The sequence below is a fragment of the Lagopus muta genome, chromosome 10 (genome assembly GCF_023343835.1).
Source record: "Lagopus muta isolate bLagMut1 chromosome 10, bLagMut1 primary, whole genome shotgun sequence".
Classification (NCBI taxonomy): domain Eukaryota; kingdom Metazoa; phylum Chordata; class Aves; order Galliformes; family Phasianidae; genus Lagopus; species Lagopus muta.
The window spans coordinates 15,893,849-15,910,677 of record NC_064442.1 but is presented as its reverse complement, the minus strand read 5'-3'; the positions used below and the strand labels follow the sequence as shown (position 1 = coordinate 15,910,677).

At 35.1% G+C, this 16,829-nt stretch overlaps 2 protein-coding genes across 4 annotated transcripts in view; both read left to right on the top strand.

The window, feature by feature from the left end:
• The window catches only part of RPS27L (ribosomal protein S27 like), a 334,929-nt gene extending 333,757 nt beyond the window's left edge, over positions 1-1,172 (top strand). Inside the window, exon 5 of the mRNA XM_048955883.1 lies at positions 1,162-1,172. The gene's annotated coding sequence lies outside the window, so the exon portion shown is untranslated. The remainder of the gene's footprint in view (positions 1-1,161) is intronic.
• The window catches only part of VPS13C (vacuolar protein sorting 13 homolog C), a 79,733-nt gene that overhangs the window by 18,480 nt on the left and 44,424 nt on the right, over positions 1-16,829 (top strand). For all 3 annotated transcript variants that reach the window (XM_048955824.1, XM_048955825.1, XM_048955826.1), the window contains 23 exons: positions 327-389; positions 1,035-1,170; positions 1,785-1,879; positions 2,530-2,672; positions 3,646-3,838; positions 4,001-4,115; positions 4,451-4,587; positions 5,332-5,458; positions 6,138-6,255; positions 6,586-6,715; positions 7,079-7,157; positions 8,047-8,186; positions 8,691-8,844; positions 9,343-9,419; positions 9,565-9,624; positions 11,474-11,621; positions 12,008-12,124; positions 12,560-12,663; positions 12,959-13,126; positions 13,907-14,211; positions 14,731-14,878; positions 15,627-15,729; positions 16,139-16,272. In XM_048955824.1, the coding sequence (XP_048811781.1) occupies positions 327-389; positions 1,035-1,170; positions 1,785-1,879; positions 2,530-2,672; positions 3,646-3,838; positions 4,001-4,115; positions 4,451-4,587; positions 5,332-5,458; positions 6,138-6,255; positions 6,586-6,715; positions 7,079-7,157; positions 8,047-8,186; positions 8,691-8,844; positions 9,343-9,419; positions 9,565-9,624; positions 11,474-11,621; positions 12,008-12,124; positions 12,560-12,663; positions 12,959-13,126; positions 13,907-14,211; positions 14,731-14,878; positions 15,627-15,729; positions 16,139-16,272 (2,994 nt within the window). The remainder of the gene's footprint in view (positions 1-326; positions 390-1,034; positions 1,171-1,784; positions 1,880-2,529; positions 2,673-3,645; positions 3,839-4,000; positions 4,116-4,450; positions 4,588-5,331; positions 5,459-6,137; positions 6,256-6,585; positions 6,716-7,078; positions 7,158-8,046; positions 8,187-8,690; positions 8,845-9,342; positions 9,420-9,564; positions 9,625-11,473; positions 11,622-12,007; positions 12,125-12,559; positions 12,664-12,958; positions 13,127-13,906; positions 14,212-14,730; positions 14,879-15,626; positions 15,730-16,138; positions 16,273-16,829) is intronic.

The window sequence follows — 16,829 nt, the reverse complement described above, 5'->3', positions numbered from 1 at the left end:
AGCACAAGAGTTCTAGAAAGACAGTTTTAATCAGAAGCCCAACATAACCTGGTGGGGGAAGAAAGAATTCTAATGTAGATGTGTAAATTAACATTTCTTGGTTGTAGGATAATAAACTTTGGTTTTTTACTGAAGTGTAAGATAGAAGGATAAGAATTTTACTGTCTAACATCAGGCTTCAGAAGCAGATGTACCCATTAAAAGAAAGGAGCATGTCTAGAGAGAAGTTGGAGAGTAAATATGAAAGGATTGGTAGAGAAATTGTAGTAGTGAGACTTTACTAAATGTGACTGAGTAGCAGATGATTTCATCTTATATTTTTACAGGACCTAGAAAAAAAGCTTGATGTCTTCAATATAGTCCTAGCAAGACAACAGGCACAAGCTGAGGTAAGAAATTATTTCTGTTCAGTAATATTGTAGCACTTCAAATAGGATTGTTTTGTCATTATAGAGTCTTGACAAAATCTGTGGTGATGAGTATGGCTGAATGGGGAAAAAAGAAGGCAAGCTTCCAGTTTTTCCAGGACAGGAATAAATCAGTTCACAAACTAGAAGCGATTCCCCAGTACTTACCACTGTGTGTGCTGTTTCTGCCTGTACCATACTGCAGTTGTCTCTGCATTAGTGATTGTTTTGTTCCTTTGACTTTTGTTATTTCAAGACTAGCTCTAGGTATTCGAATCAAACATATACAGCTGTTACCACACAATCTGTACTTTCAAATATTCTGATGCCTTTCTAGTGGACAGCAAATTTAATTAAACAGCTATGATAGAATTTTTAAGAGGTAGATGAAACCTACGTTTTATTTTGGAAATCATTTGTGACACTGAGTAGTTGCCTGTTACAATGCTAGGGAAAATGTGGGGTCTGCAGTTGAGGTAAAAAACACTTAGCATTCTGAAGGTAAACTCAGAATAGTCCCTCTTGCAGGGGTGATGTTGCTGTCCCTCTCATGCCTATTAAACACATAATTCGCAGGAAAACAAAATACATAATAATTAATTACGTATTTTAATGTCTGCTTTGTAGACAATAAGATCCGGACAGAAACTACTGAAGAAGAAAGGCACTGAAGCTGAAAAAAAAAGTGGAGGATGGTTTAGTGGTTTCTGGGGTAGGAGAGAATCTAGAAAAAAGGAAGATGAAGAATCATCCGTTCCTGAAAGTAAGTGTAGGCTGTAATATAGTAACTTTTTAAGACTTCAGAGTTTCTATGTACTTGGTTGAATGAAGACAAAGAAGCAAGTTACGGTGTGTCTTACTGTATGTTTCCTACTGTACAGAAGTGAGTACGAAATAGACAATACCACACAGTAGTGATCTATTTTGTGATTTTATTTACTGTTATTGATGATTGAGTTGGAAAATAAGGAGTATTTCTGAAATGGCCCTAAATACTTCAGAACCTTCTAAGGAGAAGAGTATCAAGTTTTTAGCTGTGGTTTTACAGGTAACGACTGAAATATTGTATTCTGGTCATCTTCCATCTAAAAGAGAAAGTGCTTCTAATAGTACTCCTCAAAGCTCTTTTCATTGCTGGAAAACGTGGATTGTCTCGTAATGTAAATGATGGTAATTTTAGTGCTACATACATAATGCCATGTATGAAGGCTGCTTATTATTTTACAAAGTGGACTTTACTGCAATATAATATAGAGCTTTGTGTCAACTGAACTCAAGTACAGTAGACAACTAGTGGGAGGGAAATTGGTTATAGTTGCTAGCTGAAGTGTAAGCTTTTGTGGATTTTATTTATGTATGTATATATTTATTTATTAGCTATCGATGAACTAATGACACCAGAAGAGAAGGCTAAGCTTTTTACTGCTATTGGCTATAGTGAGAGCTCCTATCACCTTTCCTTACCGAAACAGGTAAACAACTTTTAAGGGGATGGTTTAAAAACAAATCTTTCTATTATTGTGCTACCCATGGGAAGGCTCAGAATTCTAAGTGGCAACATTGTATTATTCTCTGTACAATCAGTCCTGTGAGCTTACCTGCTTGTCAGATTGAGAAGAGCAGCAGCAAGCATCTGTAACCAACAAAGAAGATGCAAAATGCAAACAGTGTGCTTGTGTAGGAAAAGGTTGATTTCTTGGTTTAGACAAACTGTGAACTGTAAAGGTGCTTTCATTTTTGTCAGTATCACATGGAAATGTGCAGGCTTCAAATTGATTGTGGAATATGGTTCAATTTTTCTTTATTTGCTGATTGACACAGTCACAAATGGTACATAGGCAAAATACATTTTTGACACTTGCTTCCACAGTTTAAAACCCCTGTGAGTTCTTAGAAGAAAAAAAAAATTCAAATTAACTCAGCATTTCTTGAAATACCATGCTTTATATTAGAGAAATGTCTGGTGAGGGTTGAAAGTTCTGTAAACTGAAGTTATTGCATGTGGATGTATGGCTACTGGTTTAGCCATAACTCCACATTGCATTAGATTCATTTAAATTAGGAGTTCAGAAAAACTTTTGTGATGAAGATGACTAATTGCAGTTTTCTCTCTCTTCTCTAGTATATTGCCCATATTGTGACATTGAAGCTGGTGAGCACTTCTCTTACAATTAAAGAAGACCAGAATGTGGCAGAAACTCTTAAAGTACAGATAATTGATTTGAGTACAAAAATATCACAACGCCCAGGAGCACAAGCCATTAAGTAATTAGATTTATATTTTGTTTTTGTAGAAATATTACTTTTTTCAAACTTCTTACACTTTTTTTTCTTGAAAATTGTATTTATTTTTTTACATGGATTTTTTTTGTTTGTTTCATTCTTTCTAATAATTAGAAGATAATGTCAGTTTGGTGAATAATATTGAATGGAATGAGGAAAAGAATGTTATTTGTTGCTGTGTGAATGTGAATGAGTTGTTTGTTGAATTTATATGTTGAAGTGCTGTATATTAACTCTGGGAATTATTTAAGCAGTGTGCAATAGTTTAGCTAACAAGTTCCAGCCAAGCTATTGAATGTGAGGTGGCTTACTTCCTACAGAAAAAAAAAATCCATGCCTGTGTACTGTGTGTACATATAAGCCAGCACATGGAAACCTTTCTCTTCTGAGAGAAATCACTCCAGAAATAATGGGCAGAAGTTATTGTTACACAGTGATGTAAGAATGGTTTCAGTGTCTGGAGAACAAGTCTGCATTTGTTCACACTTTCATTTGCAGTTCCTTTAGCTTCTGACTTCATGCATAGGATCACCAGCTGAGTTGTGAACTGTGGAAATATTTTGCTGAAAACAGTTCTATTAAAGGTGTGATCACAACCCCCAGAAAAGCTGTACAAATTTTACATAAATGTCTGCCATATCGTTTACTTGGCGGGAAGTGGTCCATAGAGAGATTCCAGCAAGAGAGACCCAGCACCCTGAAAAGAATTCTGTTTCTAAGAACTGCAGTTGAAAGGAAAATATCACCCTTGTTGTGAAGAACATGGCTCCTACCTATTTCTTCACAGTTTATTCATGTTACAATAAGTTAACCATGTGGTTTGTTAGTCCTAGTTAGACACTAGCTTGATTTCTTATTTTCCTTTATGAAAAGCCTTCTGATATTGCTTGTTCCTCATAGATGGAACTGTTCTAGTTTCTAATTTATATAGTAATTACCCACCTGTCGTCTTTAGGGTGGAAGCAAAGCTTGAAAACTGGTATGTTACCGGCCTGAGACAGGAAAACATTATACCATCTCTTGTGGCTTCCATTGGGGACAGCAAGTCTTCTCTACTGAAAATAGAGTTTAATATTAATCCAGAAGATAGTACTGCTGATCAGAGTCTTAGTATTGAATCACAGCCTGTGGAAATAAAATATGATGCAGTAAGTAGTAATCAAAATTGTTCTCTCTTTTGTGATTCGTTTTTTAACTGTCGCTTTCATTCTCTTTGCTCGATTAAGATTTATTTTGTAGTTTTTTTCTGAATTGCTTATCATTATGTTGTTAAAATATGTTGTTAATTCTTGTCTCTTTGTCTTTAAAAGAGAACAATAAATGCAATGGTAGAATTCTTCCAGACAAGTAAGGGGATGGATCTTGAAAGATTAACATCAGCCACGTTAATGAAGCTCGAAGAAATCAAGGAAAGAACTGCTACAGGTAAGGGACATCTCACTGGAGGCAAAGCCTCGAATATCATAGAATATTTCTTTCAAAACTTTGTGTGTTGATTGCTGGCTACATAGAATTACTAGATGTCTTTTTTTATCTTGTTCGTTTTTTTTTGTTTTGTTTTGTTTTTTTTTAAACTTAGAATAATGGATGTTCTTTTAGTGGAGAGCAGTTGGTTTAGGTGGAAAACAAACCTTTAAGAAAGTCAGCCTATATTTAAGATGTATTATATTTCAGATAACATTTCTTCATATGTGACCTGGAAAAATGTTTTCTTGTGAGTAGCATTTCAGTTGTAATGTCCCTTCTCTTCTGTTTTGTAGGATTAGTTCATATTATCGAAATGAGGAAAGTCCTTGACTTGAAGGTTCATCTGAAACCTTCCTACCTTGTGGTTCCACAGACAGGCTTCTACCATGAAAATTCAAATTTGCTGATCTTAGACTTTGGTACATTTCAGGTATGTGAATGATCTCTTTTCATAAGCACAGAAGAAGAAGGAAATAGTCTTTTTTTTTTTTTTTTTCTCAACTTATCTGTCACGTAAAACTGTGAATATCAGAAAGTGAAGGTGTGCATCTGTGCATCTGCAAAAGTATTCTCACCTAGTGTGCTTAAAAAATCAACTGCAGTCAGCAGTTCTGTCAGTGTTCAGAGCTGTTGGGTTGACTATGATGTAGCTGTATAACGTGCCCCAGAAACATTGTCTTTTTTGATAAATCATGATAATAATATTTTAATTAATAATATATTTAGCTAAATGTGATTATTTTTCCTTTTGTTCATCTTTAGAATGAGGTACCTCTTATTAATATAAGAGGATATATGTTTTTTACTTGATTTTGAAAGTTGATTCTGTTACTACTATGAAAATAAAAAGTGGCAATTATTTAACTTGCTTTTAATTGACTAAATAAATATTTTGTTTGTACTTCAGCTATAAACTTTTAAATTAAATATTATAAACTTTTAAATTAATAATAAGACTTCATTTCACATTACATGAATTGTATGGTTTGATAGCACCATGAGAAATAACATTAAATTTAATAGCCTTGGTGAGGGAAGTGTGAAAGTAATCTAGGTATGTTCTCTGTAATAATCCAACTGGCTATCAGGAAGTTACATGAATCATCTTTTTCACCATCACTAGAACTAATATTTTGCATGAGTTTTATACTTATCTTGTCCTTACATTTTCTAGCTGAACAGCATATACCAAGGCAGTAGTGAAGCTTCTAGTTTTTCATCCTTAGAAGAGATTATGGACAAAGCTTATGACAAGTTTGATGTGGAAATAAAAAATGTGCAACTTCTTTTTGGAAGAGCAGGTAGTAAAACAAAACTTTTAAACTACTAATTAAATATTTACTAAAATGCTTTTGAACTAATAATCAGTTGTTTACTGAAAAACTGTTTACTCAGAGGATTGCCGAAGTACACCTTTCTGTCATTAGTAAATATGTTTTTGAAGAGAAAAGGCAAACAAAAAACCAGAATTTAAGTAAACAGATTAGTTTAAAAACAAACAAACAGCCACCTCTTCTAGTGTTAAGCTGAGAAATTTCCTTGTTAGTTTTTCTTGAAACATCTGCTTGTGTTTTGGTTGTAGGTCTGTGTATTATTTCTTTATTTTGCTTTTGAGCAATGTAAACACATACAATTATTATTATCTTTACTATGCTGTAAAATATGGGTGAAGTTGGCCTTAGTAGTAGTTCATTTGGACTTAAGGTTTATGGTTGATAAAATGCTGGGTTAGTTTAAAAAATTTTTTGTATTCAAGTGCATCATTTAGTGTGGAGTTGAGCTTAAGTCAATGTATTGTTAAGGAATGTAGAAAATCTATTAAAAAGCCCTTAGAACATCTCACCCAAATTGTTCTGACTGCGTTGGTTTGTGAGTGGGTTCTTCAGCTTTTCTTGGGGATGCTATTTGAATACTCACAGTATTTTAATTATAGCAATTAGCAAGCAATGTGTTTCATCTAAATGGATTTAATACTTGCAGGTGAAGACTGGAAGAAGGCTCGTTTTCAGCATTCATCAACTTTACATATGTTACAGCCTATGGATATTCATATACAGCTGGCAAAATCAATGGTGGAAAGAGATACAAGAATGGCAAAGTAATGTATTAATGTTGAGAGGGTTTATTTTTTAATTACTGTGTACATACAGAAAAGAACAAAGTATTATACTTCAGAATTTGAAGACATCAATGTCTTAGTTAGCTTACTACTTTTAACAAAGCCTTTTTTCACTGTTTGTTCCCTGATCACCTTAATGAAGTAACTAAATGAATGACTGAAAACCTGATTTTGATGGGTGCAACACTTGCTTTTAATGCAGATTCACTAGCTTTGCTGTGATCTGACTTCAGTATCAGTAATGTTTTAAATCAAGAATTGGTGTGTACTGTTTCTTTTGTCTTAGAACCAGATTTCTTTTTTCTTAAGGTTTAAAGTGTCAGGAGGGCTTCCTTTGATGCATATCAGGGTTTCTGACCAGAAAATCAAGGCAATTTTTGATCTGATTGATAGCATTCCATTGCCTCAGATGTCATCTGTTTCAATTCCAAGCACAAAGGTAAGCTGAATATAAATAATAAAAGTTAAACAATACTACTAAAACTTTGACAACAGAATCAAAGTGATTGTTATATGAATTCCTCCTAATATCTGTTCACTTTTTTTATCTGAAATACGAGATCTGTTGCTCATCTGAGCTGTGCAAAGTGTCTTCATTACAACTTAACATCAGAACATGTTGGCTGATTCCAACAGAGCTAGCTTTGTCACTGTCGTGTTGGCTTCAGTATAAATATTGCCCAAACTCAAATGACTAATAAATGAAACACCAGCTTAAAGATTTATCATCATTGGAAAGTGCAACTCAACATACCAAGTTACGAAAACTTAAAAACTCACTTTTTTTTTCTTCTCACTCTAGGCAGCAACTATTCCTACAATTCCTGTTGATGCCAAAGGGTTGCTTCCTACACACCACTTCTTAGCAGAAATGGTGTCAGGTAAGAAAGAAAGAACATAGCAAAATTTATGGAATAACTCAGTATTTTCAGGCAACTGTTGGTCTTAAAGCATGCTATTAGGACACTAGGGATGAGTACAGTTGTCTCTACCTTGGATAATAAGATTATTAAAATGCTGTTGTTACCTCGGAATACTACATGTGCTTTTTTTTGAAAAAAAAAAAAACAAAAAACTTCTTTATTGAAATAAATTCATATTCTGCATAAGCAACTTCTTAAATAAGTAGAGTGAGCTGTTAATAGCAATTGCATTAGGATGTGATTAGCAATGCAGCAATTATCCGGATGTCATGCCACGTCTTTTAGAGAATTGAGAAAACTTTTTCAAAAGTGAATTACACTGTTTTAGTCAAAACCAAGTCTGCTGCTGTCATTTGAAGAGTTTGATGTTAAAGACATCTACTTCGAAGTAAGCACATGGCAAAGGCTAAGTAACATATTCAAAGCACATATTCTTTTATAAGTAGCCAGTGTATGGCAGAAATACTGCTGCAAACGTTACAGGAGTGCTGTCTGAAATGTTTTGCATTAGTCAAGCTCTTCTGTCTCTGCAAATACAGAGCAAGACTAGCAAATGGCAAATTAGATTGATGCTTTGGATTTGAATGTTTATTTTCCTAGTTGTTCCAGAAAAAAATTTGCACAGTGGCATCTAATTATACAACTAAATTCTAGTGCTTTCTTCAATAGAGCTTCAATTTTTGTCACTTTGCCATTTTCATCTAATGGGAAGAAGGCAATATAGATGTAAAAAGTGTGCTTTGTCAGATTAGATTTAAGTGGTACTAGAATGGGAAAGAAACAGGGAGAGATCCATCCTTGTTCCTGGTAAAAGCTTACTGAGGAGGAGGTCACCTCTGTTCTGCAGACTCTGAAGAAGAATATTTTGATTTTGAAGAAAGTTGTGAACAAAGCGATAGGACACTAAGAAAAGGAGAAGAAATAGGAAGCAAGGAATCTGCTAAAGAGGAACTGACAGATCTTCAACTGAAGTTTGAAATTAAAGAGGTATGTCTCTTTAATTCTATCTGAATCTCCTATATAAAGACTACTTACTATAAGAAAACCCATTATTCTATTACCAGTGTTGTCCAAGTTTATGGACACACGACACATGTTTACCAAAGTAAAAATATAAGTGTGTGTGTATATATTAGTTTTATTTAGAAAACACAGAGAAGAGTACATAAAATGTATATTCTTCAAGTGTGTGTATAAGTTGTGTAATACAACACAGACAGCAACAAAAAAAATCTAAAGAGCCCATTCCTGGAACTATTATTTTATATTAACACCAGCACCCACTTCGTCCCTTCCCCAGAAGAGAAATGGAATGGAAGAGCAAAGCAAGTCACTTGGCAGGTCACCCACAAAGAGCAAAATCCATAAAGTGTCTGTGACTGTCAGGTGTAAACAAGGCATTAATACAAATAGCATTCCTTCATTGTTGATTTGAGCAAAGAAAACACTCTCTGTAAAAAGATGGCAGAACTTTATTTCTTACTCATCCAGGTTTTGCTAGAACTCACCAAGCAAGAAAAAACTGAGGAAACAGTACTTGTGTTTGATGTAATGCATCTTGGGACAGAAGCAACTGTCAGAACGTTTAATTTAGCAGCTGTATCATATTTGAAGACAATAAGCCTGGATTACTATGAAATTGGAGGTAATGTAGGAGTAATATATTGTATATATTTATAGTAGCCTATATTGTATATATATATATATATATATATAGTAGCCTTTTTTTCTGTGCTCCTTAAAATTCAGACATTGCTCTAGTTTTACCATAAACATATTTCACCATGTGCACCCTATTTCAGTATTATGCAACTTCCTACTGGCAGTGCTTGGCTCAGTTGTACAGCCATCAGCTGTGGACTGCCACCTTACTGCTTAGCAGATAAATAAGTGAAATATTGCTTAGCAGATAAATAAATAAAATACTGCTTAGCAGATAAACAGATAGTTTGGGATAGAGAATACAGACTTGCTGGTTTAGACTTGAAGACAAACCACTGATTCATGTGTCATGGGGCAGTAGATTTTAACAAACTACATTGAAAACTAACCCCTGTGTTCAAGGCACAAATGCCACTGGCTCACTGAAAGGAGAAATCTAACTAACTTGTGTGTTTTGGGTCTGTTTTCTTGTACGTTACAGGTAAAAAAGCACCCCTTCATTTAATTAGTTCATCAGATAAGCCTGGCTTAGACCTTCTGAAGGTGGAATATATCAAGGTAAAGTTTAATCTTTCTAAAGGATGATTTTTTTGTTTGTTTAAACATAACAAAGTCTTTGACCTTCTATTTACAGAAGATATTTTATATTTTAAGAGCCTGGAGGGTGGTTTGAGTTAACCTCTATGCTAATCATTCATTTCAGGCTGACAAAAATGGTCCACACTTCCAAACTGTATTTGACAACACTGAACAGAAAATTCAAGTGAGTAGGGATTTTTTTCTTTTTCCTTCCTTTTGTACCATGGAGCCTGAAAGTTCATAAGCATGTGTCAGTTTTTATACCCTTAATGTAAGAGCTATATGTTGGTCTATTTCGTAACTGTGGAGAACATCTATGTAGTTACAAGCTAATGTGGATAAAATTAAAATAGTATAAGTGTGTGTCATCTTCTCAAGCATGTAAAATGTTAATATTGGAAAAATGTAGCAGATGGAGAGGTTTTTTCTGCTTCTTGTCAAATTGAATATTTGTATGTTTGAATATTTGAATATTGTGATCTGTGTAACCAGCACTCTGGTTAAATTTGCCAGGAAGTCTATGTACATTTAAGAGTGTTTTATTTTTTGTTAGAAAGGGGAACTTGTTCTAGTTCTTGCTGTGAAATAGGAGCTTGTTGTGATGCTATTTTCCACTTCTTTCATTCTCTAGAATGATAACTTAATCTCTCAAAACATCCTGTATTGCAGTAATTAATGACAGTGAATATGTACTTTCTTAACTTCTGGTTGTTGTGCTAATGGCATATTTTTGAGTGTTCGTTCTAAGTAAAAACAGTATATTGGTGAGAAATAACTTCTCTGAAAGGTATTTCCCTCCCTTTTGAACATCTTGACCAATATTTTCCTGTCTTGAAATCATTTGAAGGCCATCTGACCCATCTCCCCTGCAGTGTGCACTGCTAGCCACATAGTTTTAGAGTATCTGCAGATTTTATCAGGGAAGTCCAGATAATACTGGATTTATTTATTTATTTATTAAGGATTGACTCCTGAAGCTCCAGCAGGAGATGACGTGTTTATTTCAATGTTAGTGGATGGAACTGATTGATTTTACTCTATGGGAGAGTGCTGATATTTAGAAACTCCACTTTCTCTATGTGGTTAAGTGTTGTATTCTGGCTGCTCAGTAAGGCTTATGTGTCTGTAAGAACAGGATTTGAGGTCTTTTCTATTCCAAGCTGATTCAAGTGGATCAACTGGTTTGCTAAACTACAAGGCGGTGGTTTATCCGTAGTTTTGGATTCCCTTAATCTATTTGCTTACAAATTGCTCTATCCCGAGTATCTGCATGGCAGTCAGCTGCCTCTTATCCTTTCGTCTTGCACTGGGTTATGCATGCAAGGAGTCTGAGTTTGACAGAGCACAGTGTTTGAGTGAACTGAATCCTGATTTAAGTTAGACTACATTAATCCCGATGTGTCTTCTTAAATTAGTCATCTGAGAAGGAATTGCCTCTCTTCTAACACTTCTAAATTCATTTTGTGTCATTTGAGGAAGCAATAACTTAGTGGTTATGGCTGTTGTTGTCAGATTGACTTATTTTTTAAGCCTACCATTTTTCTGCTTTACAAAAAACTTTTCTTCCCTTTATTATCTGTTGCTGGTGATATGTGTAACTTCTCTACTTCTAAGAAATTGTTATGCTCCTGTAGTAGAAATGCTAAGTTATGGTTTGAAAAAGTGATTGATCACCTGGTGGGAAGGGAGGGCCAACCCAGGGCAGCTCATGTGCATGCAATGTAATATACCTGAGTGATAGAAGGGGTGGAGCCAGGATCCATCCCTTCCCAGGCCTCATTTAAGGGTTGGCAGTGGAGGTAAGAGTAACTTATTAGAGATCCCTTGTACCTGAGGGCTTCCAAGGGTAAGCAGATTCCTCCTTTTGTTTCTGTGTCCAATGCTGCTGCATTTGTGTATACCCTTGTTTGCTGCAGCCTAGAACTTCTCTGCTGTGTTGTCATTGCTGCACTTCCCATAGCATTACAGTTCCATTGGGTGCTTTTTTACTTGTTACCAATACTTTGTGATGTGGAGTCTCATGTTTTCAACAGGTAGCTTTTTCATCACTTAACATTCTGCTGCATACAGAGGCCCTTATGTCTGCTGTCAGTTTTCTAGCAACTGTTAGTCCATCAGGAAGTAGCAAAGTGACACCAACTAAAGAAGAAAAGCAACAAGATGACCTTTCATTAAAGAAAGGTATACTTATGCATTTGTCAGAATGATGGGTCTGGGTGGATATGTTGTGTGTTGGCAAAAAGATGAAATGCTAGAGACTCTGATGAATTTAGCCTAGCTGGGTGGGGATCATGGCTTATGTCACAGTGCCTCAATGCATTGATGGACTGTTGTAGAGAAAAGCCTAATGAAAATCTTACTGTTCCTAGAGAACTAAAAAATATGTTAAGACAGTAGCTCCAGAGAGGAGCAGATTCTAACATACTAAGAGATGAAAGAACCTGTAGGAAGTCATATTGAATCACGGAATGCCAGTCACTAAACTAAAACAGGCCTCCTGTGCTTTTGGGAGTCTAACTGAAAACGTGTGTGCTGTGCCTTGGAAAAACACCTCCTGTCTTTTCTAGTGACGAGACCTTCGAAGGATAAGGATGTCTTTGCCTTCAAGGTCTTTGCCAAGCTGGATGCCGTTTGTTTAAATCTATGTGATGATATAAAGAACATTGCAGAAATCAAGATTCAAGGTACTACGTTTTCTGTTAGGACTGACCTTGTGGTTTAATTTCAAAGCAACTGTGTTTCTTGTAGTTTTTTTCCTTGTTTTCCTCTTTCGGTTGTTTCTGTTGTTTCCTTCTGTTTCTATAAGTCTCAAATGCCTTGGATATAATAGAGCTCTTAGTTACTGTGTCCCTTGTTGTAGAAATGGTAAATTACCTGAGTCCTAATTTGAAAACAAAGGAAGAAATCAAGTGTTTGTAGGTTTACCTTAATATAGGTGTGCCTATGTTTTTTGAGGTATTTGTTTAATTTGATTTGGGATGAAGAACAGAAATTTTTGTAGCAACATTACTTAATTAGGAATGGTGAGGGGAATGTCTTACCAATTTTTTTTGTGTTGTCCCCCTTGCCCCAAAATTAGGTGTTACTTTGCTACTACTGTTTGTTCTTTCATTTGACAGGTCTTGATTCATCTCTTCTTCTTCAGTCAAATCAAACGGATTTCTTTGCCCGACTTAAAGACATAGTTGTCACAGATGTTGATGCGAGGACCCTTCATAAAAAAGTACAGCAAGTTTTTAAATCTTAATTGTTTCTTCATTAATTTTGTGTGTGAGAGTGAAGTGTAATGTGCATTCTTATTCCATTCTTCAAAATACTTGATTTCACATGTGTACCTCTTTCCCGCTCGAAGTGGAGAATGAAGGCTTTTATACTGGAGGAACTGTTGTCCAAATAGACTTTCCTTAAGAAGACTTCTGTTACTAGCTTATCTGATAGACTGACAATATATTTGTTTCTTCTTTGTGCTTTCTTAAAAGCTACTGATGGCTGCTGTATATTTTTTTCTTTCTTTCTAGGCTGTATCTATAGTAGGAGATGAAGTTTTCAGTTTCAGTCTGATATTATATCCATATGCTACTGAGGGAGAAGCCTATACTGATATGTCAAAAGTGGATGGTACTGTATCTTTGAAAGTAGGCTGTATTCAAGTAGTATACCTTCACAAATTTCTTGTATCTTTGCTGGTAAGTCTTTTTTCTTTATGTGACTTGGGTTGCATTCATTAGCTTTCCCTATTTGCAACCTCAGAGAGACTTATAACTTGAGTTTCTGTAAGAGTGTGCTTAAATTTCCTTATGTACTACTTATAAACTTGGATAAGCCAACTGTAACTGATTTGGAAGTCAAAAACTACCAAGCTCTAGAAATGCCAGAAGCTGCTCTGTGCACTTTCTACTCACCTATGCTCTTAAGGCATTTCAGTTCTCACACCAGGCCCCAGGGAAAGACTGAGGTCATTGCAAATGTAACTGAGTTAACACTGGAGACAAAAAAAATTCTGCAAATTAAGATCCTCTAAGGACTACAGATTAATCACTGTAAATCACTTGTCCTTTTGTCAGATATTCTAAATCTTGACTTTTGTAAAGCATTAGTGGGTTCTCTGTCACTAACTACTGACTTTAGTAAGTATTAGCATTCACTGGTAAAATAGAGGGGCTTTAAAACAACGTATCCCTTGGAAAGTAATGAGATAAAAGAACCTTACCACTAATGTGGGTGGGAAATGGAAGCAAAGTGATGAGTTTAAAAATCATTGGGTTGTAGTGGTTAGTACATTTCTGGCCCTGTAACAGATATAATGGGAAAAGGTATTCAAGGAAAACTTAACACAGTAAGCAGCAGAACTTTTAGTTGATGTTGGTTATTATTGATGTTGTAAAATGAGAGATTAGTTGAGATTAAAAAAGAAAAAGCCCTATTTATAGCTGTATTTCTCCTTTCTCTTCAACTCTTTATTCTAGACCTTCTTGAACAACTTTCAGACAGCTAAGGAGGCTCTGAGTGCTGCTACAGTCCAAGCTGCAGAAAAGGCTGCTACCAGTGTGAAAGATCTGGCTCAAAGGAGCTTTCGACTCGCTATGGACATTCACTTAAAAGCACCAGTTATAGTCATTCCTCAATCCTCAGTTTCCTACAATGCTATAGTAGTAGATCTTGGCTTGATTAAGGTTCAGAACCAGTTTAGCTTGGTGTCTCCAGAAGGCAATTTGCTTCCTCCAGTCGTTGACAAAATGGATGTGCAGCTGACTAAGCTGAAACTGTCTAGGTAAAGTGCATTTCATCACGTAATGCCTTAGCTAGTTGGTAATATTAATGCTTTGTAAGGCACTAATCTACTTGTTTATAAATTGTAGTTAGTGGCAGACACATATTTGGTGTTAAAATACATCAGTTGAAATTAATGTCTCCCATTTATTTCGACGGCCTGTGTCAGACTGCCCCTTTGCCACCATCCAGGAAAATGTAACAATATTGGTGGGAAGGTTCAGCCTATACTGTCGTACCACCACCATCTGCCTCTGACATCATAAGCCCACATAATAAAATTGGAGGCATTAATTTTGGGGCTCTCATACTAGCTCTGATACTAACATGTTAACATAGGAACAAATAGATGAGAAGTGAAATAAGATTGCCCTGCTCAGGAAGCCATATATGCCTAAGGAGATTAAACTTGATATTTTAGTATGTTTTGAGTTTAAAAAAAAAAAATATATAGCATGATTTAACTGTTTTCTTTAATGTTCTTTTTTTTTTTTTTTTTTTTTCTCTTCTTTCTTTTAAGAACCACTGTGGAGACAGGTTTATCACATCAGGACATTCAGATACTTCACCCCATTAATTTGAGCCTTTCTGTGCATCGAAATCTAGCTGCAACTTGGTTTCACAAATTGCCAATATTGGAAATCACAGGGTATCTGGATACAATGAATGTAAGTTTAATGAAATTAAGACAGTGAGAAGCTGATAATACTACTTGATGTAAGGCTAGCGTGTATGTTTCTGGTCACAAAAGTGGAACAGACTACATGCTGTTAGCTGAGGAATGTTTCAGGAATGTCGGTAGCATTTAACTTATGTGTGTAAATATTGAAGCTTGAAAGTGCTGTTAAATGCTTAACTCCCTGCGGGCATTTCTTAAGCTGAAAAGATAGGGAGAACTGAAAGGGATGTCAAGCAGTCTTGGTTATTCCCTGTTATAAGACAAGATCAACTTACACTGTGTGTTGTTGTGCCCAGTTCTCTGAGTGAGTCTTTTTCATTGCCTTTTGAAAGTTGGTGTCTTTTTGAGAGGAATTTAAATGTACAAATAATTGCTTTAGTAACTCCAGTTTTGTTTCCTGCCACCCTCCAGCGATCTCAAGAAAGTTCTGTATTTTAGCAATCTGTATACTGTATGTTTAGATAAAAGAGGAGGTAAAATGTCATGAGGTAGCATGTAATTCCTGGTACATTATGAAAGGGGTTGATACTGTAAGTAAAGCTTTAAGAAGTCATAACCTTCCTAATTCTTTCAGTTCCTATAAAATTATTATTGTTTGTTATTTTCCCGAAGAGATGAGAGTGCTGACAAAATAACTGTCTTGCTAGAAAACTTTGGTACGCTTTGGTAGCTTGTTACAACTTTAAAGAACTGTTGTTGTTGTTTTCTGCTGAGAACTGTGATCTTTGATATTGTAGGTTGTAGTAAGTCAAGAGGATTTGAATGTCTTCCTCAAAGTGTTGACGGAAAACCTTGGTGAAGCAGAACAAACTAGTGCAAAACAAATACTGCAAGAGGAAGGTGAGAGATAACTTGCCTTAAACATGAAGCATGTTAGCTTTCAGGAATAATGAAAATCATGCATTATCTGGAAAGCCAGCTTAGATCTGAGTATGATGTGCAAAATATAAACTCTCTTTAGTTTTGCAAAGACAATGGTCATACTTAAAACAATATTGAGGAAGATGATATGGTGATTTGATTAACCAATGAGTCATGGAAGTGGTAAGGTATTGAGATTCAGTGAACTTGTTGCCAGAGAGTTTCTACATTCTTCTCTTGCTCCAAAGTTTAAGGCTTTGTGGAAGTGTTGCTAACGTATCTCAAATGAATTTAAGCCATATGAATGGAAAAATGGAATTGAATTTGTTTCTTGAGCTAAATGAATGCTAGCAATTTGGTATGTAAACTAATTTATCTAATGCTGCAGGTAAAATCAAAGGAATGGAGAAATCGACCTTGATGCAGAGTAAGGATGTTTCAGAAGGAATACTGTCCGAAAAGAGAAAAGGAACATTAAGCGAAGATGTTATCAATGTGCTGCTTAATTTTGAAATCAAGGAGGTATATGTCCATTTATAAAACTTTCTGTTTCTTCTGTTTATCAGTAATAGGCTGTAATTGATAATTACTTAAAGAAGGAGGTAATAACTGACAAAATAATAAAATCTGGAGCCCAGATGCTTTAGTTTACAAGGATTTTTTGAGTAGTAACTTTATTTTATTTTTTCCTTGGTCTGCATGATATGAAATGGTATTAATAGAATACTTAACATACACAATATACCTAACAGGGAAAAACAGTTGTTCTTTTTTTCTCGTATTCTCTTCATTCACCCAGTCTTCATCCTTCATAACATGATACTCAGTTTTTCATAACAAAATGGCTAAAGTAGGTAAGCTAGAACTAATACTTTTGCTGGGGAAAAAAAAAAAAAAAAAAAAAATCCTACAGATATCCTGAAGATATCTGTAATACTTACACATGAGAAACTCAGTATGGCCTTTTAATTTTTAATGTTAGTAGTTATATCTAGTTATCTTTAATTTTCAGATGAGTTTAGAAAACTTTTCACAGCTTTTTCTTTTTTGAACCTATTATCAAAAGCTGAATTCACATT